The following is a 16,271-nucleotide window of genomic DNA, read 5'->3' on the forward strand; positions in this document are numbered from 1 at the left end:
AAAAAAATATTTGCCCTATTAAAAAATTTTACTTACATAAAAGTTGCACCCAGGTGTTGGTTTGAAAACTTTATGTGCAGAATTTACATACCTCAATAAAAAAAAAGGCAGCCATTTCCGCACGGCGGGGCTACTCGGGACACCCCTGGGGCTATTCGGGTTTGGGTCCTCGGGACACCCCCAAAAACGCATTTACAGTAGATGCGTTTTTCAGTAAGCAAAGTAAGAACCTCAGTAAGCAAAGGCTCCAGTTAAGAAAAAAAGTTGATTAAAAACAAAGAATATTGATTACATTTACCTCGCTTGGCGAAAAAATTTCATTTATCAAAAAATTAGTGCGTCATCGGTCATCGGAAAATTGTGCATAGAATGTCATATATAGAATTGTGCACCAGGCATCATAGAATGAAAAGTAATTGACCTAAACTATGATTTATTTATGCAAAACATATGATGGTTGTCACTAAAACATTCCTTTCTGTTTCAGGTAAGTTTTTCACAATCTTTTTTTAATAGTAAATTCACTTAACCCAATTAAAATGGTGTGAAATTACAAGCCATCCTGTAAGCTTTCAGATACAGAAAAAATGAAATAAGGCTGCTGATATGAAGCTTGCAGTGGTCCAGTGGACAAGGTTGTAAATGCTCAATGGCATGTTCATGGATATGGTAATATTGCATCAATAATACGGTAATATCCCATCAATAATATGGAAATCAATGTATATGGTAATATCATCAATAAAGGAAAAATGAGTAAAAATAACAGAAAATGTCATTTATTCTACCTCTACATCACCTACAATGAAAGAGGAGGACTTCAGAGTACTGTTGGTAATGGATGAGTATACTCTGCATGCTTCAAATATTTTAAAATGAAGTTTTATTCCAAGTGTCCCGAGTAGCCCCGTTTGACTGGGCTACTCAGGACACTCTTTTTTTGCTTCTGGCACCTTACGAATAGAATATGGAATTTTTTTCAAGATGCCATTTGATAGCCCTTGCAAAGAGCTATAAAATGAGCCTAAACATGTTTATAAATGTTTCATGGTAAGAAGTCGTTAACAAAAAACGCTCAAAACCATCCCGAGTAGCCCCAGTTGACAGTACATTAGGCCTATCAGTTTTTCTAAGAAAATGTATCTAAAATTGTATGAATATGTATAATTTACCTATGTATTTTTAATGAATTCCTACAAATAGAAAATGTTGACAAATTGATGTTAATATTATTAAAAAACTTTGAATTAAACTGCAGATGTACATTTGTGTACAAAATATTACATTGAAGTTTCATAAGTAATATAATCTTGTCATCTGCTCATTATTATTTAGCTTAGCCTTAGCCCTTAGCTCATATTGTCATATGCTCAATGCTCATAGTAGCTTCAGAAGTTCAGAACTTCAGGGTTCAGGCTTTCACTAGGCTACTCACTAGTTCACTTTAGTGTTCAGTCTGTGCATGGCAATGCCGCGATGGCACCGCCGCCTGGCAGTGATGATTCTCAAAATTCTGTATCTGTCTCACCGTCTAATATACCAGCCTTGAATATTGGATAGAATTTTCTAAAAATGATCATAGAACCTGATGATAGAAGCATTTGTTACACGAGTGGTTTTAAAAATTTTAGGATATAATTTGATAGGATTGAAATTTTTCTACTTATTACAGAAATTTTGACATATTTAACATGTTGACTACGATTGCTTCATCTTGTACTATTATTTCATTTTTAGTACCGTTTTTAAACATTTTTGCCAGACGGTCATTTTTTCTGGACAAATTCCGTGATTTAGTTGATCTCAATTGCGTTGGCTGGCTAAAATTTATGATAGTGGTACTTCCTAAATCCTAATTAAATTTTAAATACTGCAAAATGAAAATAAATGGAATTTTTATAGCAGAAGCTACAAATAAACTAGGATACTGTCAACTTGGGCTACTCGGGAAGATTTTGAACATTTTTCATTCATATCTTCTTACTATGAAACATTTCATAAACAAGTATAGGCTCATCCAAAGCTCTTTGCAAGGGAGGTTGTTGGTATATTGAGTTATCGGCCTTTTTTTGGCCTTTTTTGTTCTCGGATTTGGCCGATTTTAGGCAACCTTAATTATGTATCACTACGTCCTGGAGAAATACATTTTGTGGTACGCATATGTACCACTTCATAGTCAAAGTGTTACTATGCTTTTTTGTGACAAATTTTCAATATTCTTGCCATCTTGTGTGATCATGCTCTTTGGATAATAATTATATAGGAAGGGAATTTCCTATATAAGACTACAGGATTCATATGGATGCTGAAATGATTTTCAGAGTAACTTTTAGTTTAGATATCAAATTGTATTCACATTACCTTTGATTTGTACTAATGTCATTTTCGAAAAAACTCAATTTCAATTCTTGCAAAACCTTCACCTGCTTGATAATGAAAATTGTATTTTCAAAATGTCACATTCCATTAAAAAGTCATTTGGTAACCTGCCTTTTGATCTCCCAGGCTCTCAGCACCAGCAAGAAATTTTGTTGGACTCATTGAAAAAACTAGTGCAAAGATTATCAGTAAAAAGCTTGCTCTGGTCTCTCATCAAACTTGCACAAAATTTTAGGATAGTGCATAAAGTTTGTCATTTTTTGGTTGATGCATCATGCATGCCCTTCTCCAGACTGATTGATTGTTTAAGTTCTATGCAGTTTATTTGGATCTTCTAGCAAAAAGGCAGTAAGTATGCTTCTCAATGAATGCTAATGTTGCTACTAGACATGGGTTTCAGCAAATGATGCTTTGCCAAGAAAAATCACCTATAGTATTCTTTTAACCTCCCCCATATCTCAACTAATATTTTACCCCATTTTAAAGTCTGAATTTAGTTCCAAGTATCAGTGGACTTCCACTGAATACCCTGTTTAAAATGGCAAGGAATTAATTTAAATACATATACTTGATGTTCACATAAAACCCAAAAATTTTAATCCTTAATATAATATTTTCTCAATCTTTCAATTACTTCTTCATTGACAGTTCTCCTCAAAATATTTACTAATGAAAGTAGCATTATTATTTCTTCTAGTGGTTTCCATTCACTAACATGAATCAGATTTACCATTGGTCATGAAAGCCATGAGCATTAATATAACTTTTTACTGTGCAGGGTGAGGGAGTTTTCTTTGCGTGCAACAACTAGAAGCCATCACCATGGGGAAAACTGAGAAGGGCACTCCCAAGGATCTGGCAAACCGGATGAAAGCAAAAGGTCTGCAAAAGCTACGGTGGTACTGCCAGATGTGTCAGAAGCAGTGCAGGGACGAAAATGGCTTCAAATGCCACACAATGAGTGAAAGTCATCAGCGCCAACTACTTCTTTTTGCTGAAAATCCTGACAAGTATCTAGATTCATTTTCAGAAGACTTCTATAAGGATTACCTTGATTTACTCAAAAGGAGATTTGGAACAAAACGAGTGCAGGCTAATAACGTGTATCAGGAATACATACATGATCGAAACCACATTCACATGAATGCTACTCAATGGGAGACTCTCACAGAGTTTGTTAAATGGCTTGGCCGCGAAGGTCATTGCATTGTTGATGAAACGGAGAAAGGCTGGTTTGTGGCTTACATTGACAGGGATCCAGAGACTATTTTGAGGCAAGAAAAACTGGCTAGAAAAGAGAAAAATGAAATGGATGCTGAGGAGAGACACCGGCAGTTTATTGAAAGACAAATTGAATTAGGACTTAAAACAGCTAAGAACATTCCAGATGCTGTGTATACAGATTTAAAACGTGAGGGAGATGAACCAATAAAGCTAAACCTGACTCTTGGCTCCACTTCAAAACCTTCCCTCATACCATCCACTTCTGCGTTGAAAATTAAGTCCAACACAAAGTCAACAGACGGAGCAAAAAATAAGGATATCAATAAAAAACGATCAGCATTAGAAGAAATCATGGAGGAGGAGAAGAGAAAAAAGAAGCATATGGCTCAAGAGGAGGATAAAGTCAGTACTGCTGCTGTAGTTGCTGATGACCCCTGGATTATCAAAGACATCGTTGTGAAGATCATCACTAAGAACTTGGGAGAGACCTACTACAAGCAGAAAGGCGTTGTGTATGAAGTTGTTGATCAGTACGGGGCTAAAGTGAAGCTAATAGATTCTAAGAAGAAACTGAAGCTCGATCAGTCGCACCTGGAGACTGTCATACCTGCAATAGGGCGTCAGGTGGTGGTACTTAAGGGCCCTTATAAACACTGCAAGGCTGAGCTCGTCACTTTGCATAAAGATAAATTTGCTGCTACTGTGAGACTTAGCGACAGAGGAACACTAATAGAAAATCTTGCCTATGAACATTTTAGTAAATACTGTCCTGCCGAATGATTTATGTGTACATATACCTGAACTAAATTTTAAGAAACTTGACTAACTTCTGTCCTGGACCTCCACAAAACTGTCTTTCCTACCCAAATGTTAATTTAAGTTCTTTCTTGCATTTAGTTAAGACCTTGTGATTATAATTTAAGCTTGACTCTAGTATTTTGTTGAATAACTTCTCCATGGCCGTATCTAAGTACATTTTTTTATCTGCTTGCGTTCAACATGGAATAATTTTTATTTTATCTTGGTATGTATAACACTTTGTGAACCTACGAAACTGTTGAAAAATATTAGTATAATAGTTTAAAAGTGATAGGCCTGGATATAGGTAGCTTAAAATTTTGCAGAAGTACAGCCAATCCTCTAACGTCCAAGACATTCAAAATTATTCATTGTTTGAACACATCGTGGTTAAAAATACTATCTTCAGTAGTCTAATTTTTTCCTCGAGCTTCTTGCTAGGCTTACTTAAACTCAGTGAGAGATGCTGTTATAACAGTAATCACCTAGTAATATTGAAATTGAGAAATCGCTTCAAATTTGCTGTTACTTGCGTATCAGCCTCATTCATTGCGCTACTTCCCGTAACTCTACTCTACAGTATCTGCTCGCTCACAGACGGAAAAGTGTTGAAAAGTCATTTTGTAATTTAAATTTCCAATCCTAGTTCTATTGATATGGTGATTTTGGAATTCATGCATAGTTTCACCTAAGACCGTTTGAAAAAACGACCTAGTTACTATCCGCTTGTTATTAATAGATTTTTTCTCTTTGGTTTGGCTTTCATTGGGTAATGCGAAGTTTTTTTTCTTCCCGTTAAAGTAAGACGTGCAAACTGAGTACACATGCTTGATATAAATAATGAATGGATGGAGGAGCAAGCAACTGAAAAAAAATAGAGAAAGAAGTAGCGACCGAAGCAAGCAACTGACATTAACGAATATTACACAAAATATTAGTTTTCAGCGTTTATTAGCCATTAATTATAAAAGAATAATAAAATTTATCAGAATTATTTTTATTATGCTAAAAACGTTGACGGTTGCATTTTGACTTTAGTTTCTTGCTCACTGAAGTAGTGAAGTTGAAGAAATCAGCATAAATGCAAACTTGAAACAGCCGGACAGAAGCCGCAAAAATGTATAAATTGGGCTCCTGGGCTGAAGATTTCGTATCAAAATTTTGAACCATCATTGGAAGACTTAACATTCTCGAGTGATTTGAATACAGTCTTCTTTAGCTAACCTTTAATATATGAATGTGCATATTGTTTCACAGTTTTTTTTTTTCGACCGGACCGGGCCCCTGGCAGTACCAGCCACGTAGCTAGATTTCTGTGTCTTTGATGAAGTTAAAACAATGCGATAATTATTTTTACACCAAAACTTAAAATTTAAATGCTCTTGTTAGCTTGTTCTGTGCAGTTTTAGACCTCATTTCTATTTTCAATAATTATAGAGTACAGATTTTCTGCAAACAGGTTGTTCTCACATCAAATGATCAATCAATTCAATGCATCTGTGTGTGCCGGTAGCTCTGATTATTCGCTTGATCGTTAAGGCAAAATGCAATAATTATACTTAATAATGTAGAAATTAATGGTACGTAGTGACGACGCCATGCGGTGACTGCAAAACAACCCTGTCAGGTGAACAAGAGTTAAAAAGTATTGGGAACCTAGAGGGCCAGTAGAGGCTACAGTCTCTAGTCTAGAGACGCCAATCAGTTCAATGCGGCCGCTAATTATTATCAGTACTCCGTAGATGAATAGGTAGTCTTATCAACGAACAAACGAAATCGAACTTAGTGTGTGTTACAGTGTTCATATCATATGACTGCTAAACGAACTCTGCAACGCCAGTGTCCTAAAGGCTAAAGTTTATATCATTGCGATTCGTCAGCATAGAACAAACGTGGATAATTCTCGCATTTTTCGAAAATATTCAAAAGTGTGATTTGTGAAATCGCATAGCCTCAGAATCATGAAAAAGCGGTATGATACCAGCCTGAATTTCCTACCGTTACTTGTCTTGATTTTTCATGCCAATGCCGTTAAAACTGATGGAAGTTCGGAGTTCAAGGTAAAGTTTTCTCCAAATGATTTATCATTTCCAGTTTCTCAAACGGAAACAATTACCCTGCTCTTCTATGGATCAAAACAGAGTGATACTAATCTAACCTTCAGTTTTTCTGAAAGTGGTATTCTTGAAGAAATCCCCTCAAAGACCGTTCCTGCTGGCCTGAATGATAGCTTATACATTGTGTTGAAGCCAAGAAATGTTGGTCACACTGTTGTATTTATTAACAGCACTGACATGATTGATTTATCCGAAGCTTATGCTAGAGTGTCAATATCTCATACGGACACTTTAGACTATGTAAGTGATGTTATTGGATGGCTCTACTTTGTTGCTTGGAGTATCTCCTTCTACCCTCAAGTGATATTGAACTTCAAGAGAAGGAGTGTTATTGGACTTCACTTTGATTTTTTAGCATTGAATGTTGTGGGCTTTATGTTCTACAGCATTTTTAACATCGCTCTCTTCTGGAGTCCTCTCATCAAGGCACAATATTTTCAAAGACATCCTTTTGGAGTCAATCCTGTCCAGCTCAATGATGTCATCTTTTCCATTCATGCATTTTTTGCATGTCTGGTTCAGGTTAGTTGGATTTTCTCACTTATCTGTGTAATAATGTTTTTATGCATGTAAGAATTCTAGGAATCACAACTAAAAACAGTTGAATCATGTTTCCAAATTCCAATATAAATTTTACTGGGTTGAATTTTCAATAAAACAAAAGATGTCAGACAAGAGTAATTACTGTACTGTCAATGCCACATTGCCACTAAACTAAAGGCATGCGTAGCAGCGTAATGCGTAGGTATCTACTTGGCAAGCCAGTACTGAATTTTTTGAGCCATGGATTTGTGTAGGTATTTGCCATTTCTTTGAGACTTGAGTTGTGATTCTATTTCTTTGAGCTGTGATTCCATTTCTTTGAGCAGTCATTCCATTTCTTCAAGCCGTGAATTCTAAATCTTGGAAATGAAATGCTATTAAGTAATTAACAAGCCGCAAACGTATTTACAAAGTCCTTGCACGCGTGACTCCAAAAATCTTAATTTACCCTAAAACACTGAACAGCAAAACTAACATTTGGCTTTACTTAACCCATTAATGCCAAGCTGTTCCATTTGGAACCAGCGGAAAAAAATGGATTCATAATAAAATTGTATGGTCAAATCAGTATACTAGTGGATGCGTAGGTTTGATACACATCTTGGACGTGTTCTGGCAAGTGGCAACGTTTGGTTCTGCTGGGCCGACTAATACCTGCTCAGTTAACATTAAAAGATTGTAAGTAATGGGTGTCAGACAGAACACAGAAGGGCTTGACATCATTGCAGAGAAAAATAAGTACCTAGTTCATTCTAAAAATATATTATTTATAAGTTAGATGCAGAATTTTATCGATAAAGAGAGTACTTTTAATTCTGTATATGGTATAATGTGATATAATGTTTCTAAAGTCATTTAGATCATGAAATATTTTGCCTGGTTATAAATGGAACTGCTCAGCAGTAGTGTAAGCATTCCGGTCATCTCATTTTCACAGTTGATTACTTTGAGATATAGTTATGCATTGTATCTCAAAAATTTGTTTGGATTTAGAAATTATTTATTCATATCTTAGATCTACAGTTTTTCTGCTATTTATTAGTGAACTGTTATCTTTAGAACTGTTAGGAGTATATAAACCAAAAGTTGAAATATTAGGAATTAGGTACGTTGAACACTATACGATTTTTCATCCCGAGTCACTTTTTTTTCTAATTGTTTCTTTGGCAGATCATCACTTGAAATAATTAAGATTTTGAGAGAATAATAGCATGAAGATCAAATATTTGCTATTGAACTTTTCACAGCAACAGACAAAACAGACTGAGATTCAGATAACTCAGATGACGCAGCCACTGGCAATTCCGATCGATTACCGAGAAGTCATTGTAGCAGCAGTAATATCAAATGTGAAAACAATGACTATCGACAGAGAAGAAAGTCAACTGTGGTCAACATGGCCCCCAAATGCCATGACAAATACTTACATGGCTAGCCTGTGAGATTTAGATAGGTATGAATTTTGGGCAGCTGATAAATCAGATGACATTTTTCTGCAATTGAAGCCAATCAGTGGATCTAATAGAAAAAGAAACTTATTCATGGGCTGGAACATGGATTGGTCCCATAATCATGATACAAGTGGTCTAAGGCCAACATATTATATGTGATATCTATTTTGGTTTAATTTGGCTTCTCAAAAAACTTTTGAAAAAAATGTATGGCTATTGCAATGAATTTATGAAAAGATCAGTTAGGAAAAGCAATAATGCAGGAGACACAAAATAAAACAATCAGGGTCTATATTGCACCCTTCTACTTCAATCCTTAATGAAGTGCAATATAACAATCAACAACATCGGCAGCAAAGAGACATCAGAAGCACTGCATATGCAAACAATATGAACAACTCACCCACAAACATTCGTAAAATGGGCAACCTTCCTATTCATTCTGAATGAATGGAAGCATTCCATGCTAAAAATTAAATTGTATTCTAGCAGGATTGATTTATCAGTATTGTCCATTGTCAATACTTATATTATGTATTATCCATTATGAACAACCATGCTTGATTTACTATAAAAAAAAGTGTTGCTTGAAGAAATGTTTTGTATGTTAATGCCGAGTGGTTCCATATGGAACCAAGCTATAATTTTTCACATACAATGAAAAATAAATGTATGAACATATTTTTCATTTATTACCATCACAAATGATAATATTCTCACAAGGAACCAAAAAAAAGTTCAGAAAATAATTCTCGGCATTGATGGGTTAAGTGGCAACTGAACACATAATAATGCAAAATTGCAAACCATGATTTTTCAATCTAACAAAAATGACATTAGAGCCGCAAGATTTCATACCTACTGAAATTCTGATATTAGAGCCGATATTTCATAAAAAAGTAGGACTTTTCCAGCCCTGTGGCCCATGCTACACTTGCACTTGCCAGGAAAAAGAAGTATTTCTTTAAACTGACTCAATAGTCAATACAAACATTTCATTATCAAAGGAAAACACTAGAACATTTATTAATATTGCTTAAAGAGAGTATAACGCATTTCTGGTAATTAATTTGTAAATAGTTTTGAGATTCCAAATCAACATGACAAAAATTCTGCAAGCAAAATTAATTTTTTCCTTATCCTGTCCAAACCTTGTTTGGGCAATGTTCTATTACTGGGAAAATGTTTGTTATACCAGCCCAAGGTCATTCTGAGCTGAAATGCAGTTAAAAGAGGTTCATACATACTATTGCTTGCACTCCAAATTTCAGAGACATTGTAATATAGCCATTATTTATTCTAAATATACCTGACAACCTAAGTGTGCACAAATTTGGGATAAATGGCAAGGTTTGCATAGGACATTTGCTTCATGAGGCAGGACTTGGAGAATAATTTTTGTTGCTAATTTATACTAACAATGCAATAATTGTGTCCAAGTGTTGCCTAAAATAATTTAAGAATCATTCTCCATTTATGTACTTTCCCACATAATTACCAATTTGTTTTTAAAAACATTGTAAAATGACTTCTAAAGTCATGCACGATACTTGTGCATTGACACTCGAGTTTTGCAAACAAAGCGTAGCACAGCATGGAAGTTTCTGAGCTTGTTTGAAAAAAAAAGCTTGACATGAGTCAACTTTCTTACAAATAATCTTAATAAGGCAAACTACCCTCTTAAATCTCTTGAAATGAAGAGATGAAACCAATTAAAAATAATTTCAAGCACATAAACAAACTTGAAAGGATAAAGCCCACGTTGGATAATAAATATTTACTTACATTATTTTGTGTGATAAATGTGGGCATGCATTTGGTATACAATTATTATACAAAATATAATTATTTTGTTGAGTCGATGAAGTTGACAGAATACATCAAGGTCTTTCTCTGTATTTCTCTCAAGTCTGTGAAGTGGTTTTGTGGGTGTAGTTACTTGCTTTTCATAGTACAGTGTCTGGCAGCGGACTCTGCAAAAGCATTTCAGCATCAAGATCTCTTATTTGCGGGCAATGCACTTTATTTTGGCCATGAAATTGGCCCCTGAGTTATAGATGGGGTCAGAAAATACTTTTTTAGGTTCAAAGAAATTGTTCATGCTGCATACAAAGAAATTTGTACTCAGAGTGAATTCTAGTTGAATTTCTGATTAGTGTGCTACACTAGTTAACAGACTAATTTTCATACAGAAAGTTCATCCATGAAGTGCATTTTTTCAATAAAGTAGATTCAAATGAATGGAATGAACCCTGAACAGCCCTCCAACATCAATGCTGTGAAACGGACAGCTTCTACCAATCACAAAATTCAATATTGGTGCAAATCCACTGAAATATGGTTTCTAGAAGAAAGATGTATTCCTTTGGGTTATGTTTATTTTCATACAGAAGCAACATTTGAAATTATTTTCAATAATTTGTTGAAGACAGAAGAAAGACCAAAGTTGAAGTGTTGGTGCCACGTGAGTTTGAGGCTTTCTCTACTGTACCTATTCACGCAAAGGCTGCAATAATCTCTCCAGTCTATGGCAACTTTAGTGTACCCTCTGTCAATATTGTTGGCAACTTAGAAGTAGGTACTATGTATATACCTTGCCACTCCCAACGAGTCTCAAGAACTTCCATTTTATTATATGATCAAGCAATAAAAAAAATTAGTGACTATTTTTCTCAGAAGTCCAAACATAAGTCAACCCTACACTAGTGTTACATTTAATTTTTAGCTTCTTGGTGTTTCAAAATTTAATATATATTCCTCTCTACTCAACATTATTGAATGAGAATATCATCTCTACCTAAAAGAAAATATTTATTGCCAGGTGGTGGACAAAATAAGGATGAGATATGACTAAAACTACACCAAATATTATTTCATGTGAATAATAGAATAGATAAAAATAACATACTGATCCATATAGAGACACGCAACAGTGAAACCTCCGATCAACCTTGGTGAGGAGCCGGGGTGGGGTAGGGAATTGCACTTTGGTTAACTTGCAAATGAGGCTAGAAAAACCTCTTAGCTGATCAATGGATTTGTGCCATATATTGTTATCCTAATAATTGATTAATAAATAATTATCCACCATTATCACCTCAATAAACCAGGTTAACTTTAAAAATGTAACATTAAAATGGAAATATGCTAAAATACATGTTTTTTGCTATTCTCAATAGCCTTGCAGCAACTGGAGAAATTGTTTATTCAAGCAATCCTTGAAGGAGATTCACTTGACAGGTGTCCACATAAAAAATATCATAGTTGGATAGCAAATTTTCAAAAAAGTTGTTCTTTGGTCCACCCTATTGAGCAGGTTCATGAATACAAGTCCATAAGTTTCCTTCAGAAAAATTTAAAGGTTATTGCGTATACTACATGGCAGATACCATTAAAATAAATGTCATTTGGCATACCATCAAGTGGGATGACTTCAGCCACCGCTACAACAGAAACAAATGGCAGCAAAACAAAATAATAAACGTTGGCCAAAGTCACCCTAGTGGCCAAAGTCACCCCATTCACTTTGGCCAACATTTATTATTTTGTTATTGCCATTTGTTTCTGTTGTTTGTTATTGCCATTTGTTTTGCTGCCATTTGTTTCTGTTGTAGTGGTGGCCAAAGTCACCCCAGTTGGCGGTAGTACATCTTTTTCAGGAACCAGATGTTTGACAATATTGCTCTGGAAGTAGAGGGTTGAATTTTATCTTCATTTATATTTTTTCTAAAGAATTGACTCGATAAACATTGATTTGGGTAAAGCATGCATTAAGTAGAAATCTTGATTTTATTTATATGTAAAAATTGTAGACTAAAAAATATACCGTATGTCACACAAAATATTTGAGATCTACTCTATTTTTATTTTTCAGGTGGTGCAATGTCTGCTATTTGACAGAGGAGACCAGAAAATTTCTGCAGCAACTCGAGTGATCCTTGTGACTATTGTGGCTTTTTCTGTGTTTGCAGCCATATTCGTCTTTATATCCTCTGTTCAGTGGCTGGATTTCCTGTATTTTGTCTCTTATGTGAAACTCTTCATCACTCTCATCAAATACATCCCACAGGTAAGTAAATAAAAATCTATGTACCGGTACTTCAGTTTATCATGCAAGCTTGATTCTTTTTGGAGCTACTTTATGATGAAAGAATTTACTAGTGAAAGCTTTTATGAAAGCAAACTAGTATTCATTCCAACACACTCCTAGAAGAAATTCGTATTAGATGGCAGAAATTGATTATTTGAACATTTGCAATTAATGATCACATCATTTATTTATTTTAATTTTCAGGGTCAAATAATTCTTCTCATTATGTTGGTTGATAAAAAGGCAGGTTAAAGGAAGTAATTTTAATTTATTAACAATATTTTGAATGCAAAACATTCATTTAATTTTTAATTTTAATAAAATTTTGGTGAAAATAAGTACATGATTTATGTAAATAAGGTACAACACAAAAACTTGGTACCAGAAAATACTTGTTCAATCAATCTCAAAGTTCAGGAAATCTGGTAGTGATGGAATAGAGGGCTGGGGTCAGATCCATAGAGATGAGGTTTTAGATATCTTTGATAGGATAATGTTGTCTACTGCATGATGATGATTCTGGTGAGCTCATCCAGCACAGTGCGAGTGATGATCTTGTTGAGTTTGACATTGCTGACAAGGGTGTCACAGAGCCTGCTGAATTAATTTCGGATCTTGAGATGAATCTGCTCGATTGTAATGCTTTGAGACCTGGTGTGGTTGCGAGTTTTTCTCAGCAGGATAAATGTCTTCTCAATGTCATTGTTTTTACTCTAATGTAGTTCAAATAATGAAGAAGCCCACAACCTTCTTTTAGCAAAATTTATAGATTATACCAGACTCTTGGATAATTCCTGCTTTTTGCAAGGCCCATTGCTGTGTATAGATTGGGGTTTGATGTAGTCAAGGGTGTCTCAGAGCCTGTTGATTCACTTTTAAAAAGAGTGAAGGTTTACATTTAGTGGCTAATCAAAGGGCCAATTTAAATAACTCATTCTTTTGCTCATTGAAAACCTGCTGACCATGGATTGATTTGATTTTATTCTAGTTTTTATTCATTCAGACTTTTTATCCTGTGCATGCTTTTTATTTTATTATTGCTTTTTATTTATTTTTTATTTAATGGATGGCTTCAATTGCCCCCATAATATAGGTTAGTCATTTGTAATTCATGTGTTCCTATAATCCTATATGATATGTTGCAGGCTTACTACAACTATCGCCGGAAGAGCACCTCGGGCTGGAGTATTGGCAACGTGTTGCTGGACTTCACAGGCGGCACGCTCTCCATTGCCCAGATGATTATCATTGCATACAACTACAATGATTGGACTTCCATATTTGGGGACCCCACCAAGTTTGGGTTAGGACTCTTCTCAATGATATTTGATGTGTTCTTTATGGTGCAACATTACATATTGTACCGCAACAGTCGCCATGGGGTGACTCTGGTGAACTACCCTGATCAATCTCTGAGGGACTCAACTTCACCCCTAATAACTGATTCTGTGCAAAGCAGTTATGGTGCTATACATTAGGTCCTGATTTTTTGTGCCAAATCATAACCTGTTCTTATAGTTTTTTTTATGAATTAGGTCGCAAATAATTTAGGTTTTATTTAGCGTTGATGCTGGACAATCAGCTGTGTGTTGGTCGTATAAATAAGATCATCATGAAAGAATGAATATGAATATTTCACCTACCTTTTCTATTGTCGGCTTTTATAAGCCGCATCTAAAAATTGTTTTGTACGGGCGTGTAACAATGTATGTTGTATGTCATCATGTTAGGTTAGGTCCTTGCTAATTTTAACTAGTTCTAGGGCTAGAGTTTATTTTTGTTTTAGAAGGGAGTCTGCACGGCAGTTTGTGATTATTGTCTATTTATTTTTGTTAAATCAATAAATGTTGCTTGTAAATTGGTACGGTAGTTTGTGATCATTGTGAAATTTTGATATTTGCCTGTTCATGTGGGTCATCATGTACGTGCATTCAGACCTTTTATGCGTGATATTTTATGATTGAGGCATAGGTTTTTTTTCCAGTCAGTGGCTCTGGGCCTATAAAAATTTTTCAAAAACCAATCATAAAGAATGAATCTCAAACAATACTACATTTAGAAACAATTTTTCTTCCTGATTGTAGACTTTTAAGCATTATCTCTATAATTAGTGATATATTATTCTACATGTCCATTATCTGCAACAGCTTCTAATAACTTCTGGAGAGACGCTCCTGGCATCTCAGAAATTCTTGCTGAATACTGTGCCATATTCGACAACGGAGACTTGAACGGACACTTAGGTAGTACCTACTGAATTTTGAGATTGATAATTTTTTGGAGGTCTCAATGATTTTTTTGCTCTTAGCATATCTTTTTGACGCTTTATGTCTTCCTATCTGTTATCAATGAACAATATTACCTATCTCTGCAATGATAAGAGCTGATTTTTCCTGGGCAGTGTAATGAGATGGTAGCTGTACTTAGGTTGACCCTTTGGCTCGTAACTTCACATGTTTAAACGGTGCTTTGCTACTGTTGCAGATGAAATCTGTGTTATCGTATCATATCAGTGCATTCAAACGTGTATGTACACACAAATATTTAGAATGATCAATCCGTTAACTTGTCATGTAGTTCGTTGCTCCGTATTTACTATCATTTTCATTAATGACTAGATCCTCGAAGTATTTTTCCCGCAAGTAGGACTAATATTTGTGTAATATTTATATGCTTCTGTAGTATCTATGTTTTATATGCTGACATCATTCCAAAGTACTCTTATAATTCATCTATATTTTTATATAATCGTAATTTGTGCCTTACTCTAATGTATAACTGTTCGATGTGATGCTTATTGACTTGTAAATCGTTGACTTTTAATTTCATATTTACAGATTTTATTGCGCGAGACGTTGCAACAAGATTGCTTGCTGAAGTTTCTAATCTTATTGCAAATAAAATACGTACTGAAAATAATATGGAAATATTTAAGAAATTTCTACACGCTTAGTGCATTCTAAGATCATTTTTTTCTAATCAAATGAAAATAATGGCAATCATGATGACATATTAGTCATCATGACTAATGATGACTAATATGTCATGATAACATATTAGTCATCATGACTAGAATATTCTGCCTTATAGGCAGGATATTATAGAAATTCATGTTATTGTTTGCTTGTTATATGATTTTTTGTGTGTTTAATTTATTCAAATATTAGGTAGTTTGTTGCTTAACTTGTTCAAACATTAGGTACCTAGTTTGTCTGTTGAGCTAATGAGAGTTTTTGTAAAGTTATTTGTACACTTGAGAATCATTTTGTTGATGTCAATCATAAGCTCTCCCAATTAGTTAAGGAATGTTGTGTGATCCTATTTTTCTTCACTCGTGGCGTTGATGTCAAACGTTGTTTGAGTGGAATAAGCTGCCATAAATATTATATATTTATTGAATGTGGCTAGTTTTTATTCATCATATTTATTAGTTCATGGAAAAATCCCTTGATTTATGTGTCTTTGTGGGGCGTTTGAAACCATGCACTAGACATTCATGTTAGAATCTTGTGTGAACTCAGGACAAACTTTAGAACTTTGAAATACTTATAGTTGTGCAGTTCAAACGTGTTGTACAAGAGTGGTGAATTCCTATATTTAATTTTTAACTTGCCAATTTTTCAGTTTTTTTTTTCATCCATGGCTATGAAATTAAAGGGGCTGGTTTTC

At 34.6% G+C, this 16,271-nt stretch overlaps 2 protein-coding genes across 7 annotated transcripts in view; both read left to right on the plus strand.

Annotated features, from left to right (window-relative positions):
* The window catches only part of LOC108669184 (DNA/RNA-binding protein KIN17), a 6,202-nt gene extending 1,048 nt beyond the window's left edge, over window positions 1-5,154 (plus strand). For 3 of the 4 annotated variants that reach the window (XM_018156483.2, XM_018156484.2, XM_018156486.2), the window contains exon 2: window positions 3,158-5,154. In XM_018156483.2, the coding sequence (XP_018011972.1) occupies window positions 3,202-4,383 (1,182 nt within the window). In that variant the 5' untranslated portion in view covers window positions 3,158-3,201 and the 3' untranslated portion in view covers window positions 4,384-5,154. Of the gene's footprint in view, window positions 1-2,515; window positions 2,728-3,157 lie in introns of those variants that run through there. The other variant, XM_018156485.2, reaches the window with a different exon arrangement.
* Window positions 5,155-5,364: 210 nt separating this feature from the next.
* On the plus strand, window positions 5,365-15,619 carry LOC108669182 (cystinosin homolog). 3 transcript variants are annotated; one of them, XM_018156481.2, is made up of 3 exons: window positions 5,365-7,040; window positions 12,387-12,581; window positions 13,748-15,619. In XM_018156481.2, the coding sequence occupies exons 1-3, from the start codon at window positions 6,363-6,365 to the stop codon at window positions 14,078-14,080; spliced, it is 1,206 nt and encodes a 401-aa protein (XP_018011970.1). In that variant the 5' UTR covers window positions 5,365-6,362; the 3' UTR covers window positions 14,081-15,619. The 3 variants fall into 3 exon arrangements, with proteins under 3 accessions (XP_018011970.1, XP_047737582.1, XP_018011971.1); XM_047881626.1 differs by having other exon boundaries at window positions 5,365-6,758; XM_018156482.2 differs by having other exon boundaries at window positions 5,365-6,461.
* Window positions 15,620-16,271: the final 652 nt, after the last annotated feature.

Source organism: Hyalella azteca, unplaced genomic scaffold (assembly GCF_000764305.2).
Source record: "Hyalella azteca isolate HAZT.00-mixed unplaced genomic scaffold, Hazt_2.0.2 contig8404, whole genome shotgun sequence".
In the NCBI taxonomy this organism is placed as follows: domain Eukaryota; kingdom Metazoa; phylum Arthropoda; class Malacostraca; order Amphipoda; family Hyalellidae; genus Hyalella; species Hyalella azteca.

What these genes read in the sequence shown, in the direction of transcription:
- LOC108669182 (XM_018156481.2), top strand. Translation starts at nt 6,363, where the DNA reads ATGAAAAAGCGGTATGATACCAGCCTGAATTTCCTACCGTTACTTGTC. An exon ending in TTTTTGCATGTCTGGTTCAG is followed by an intron (nt 7,041 to 12,386) that starts GTTAGTTGGATT and finishes TTTATTTTTCAG; the next exon opens with GTGGTGCAATGTCTGCTATT. An exon ending in TCATCAAATACATCCCACAG is followed by an intron (nt 12,582 to 13,747) that starts GTAAGTAAATAA and finishes GATATGTTGCAG; the next exon opens with GCTTACTACAACTATCGCCG.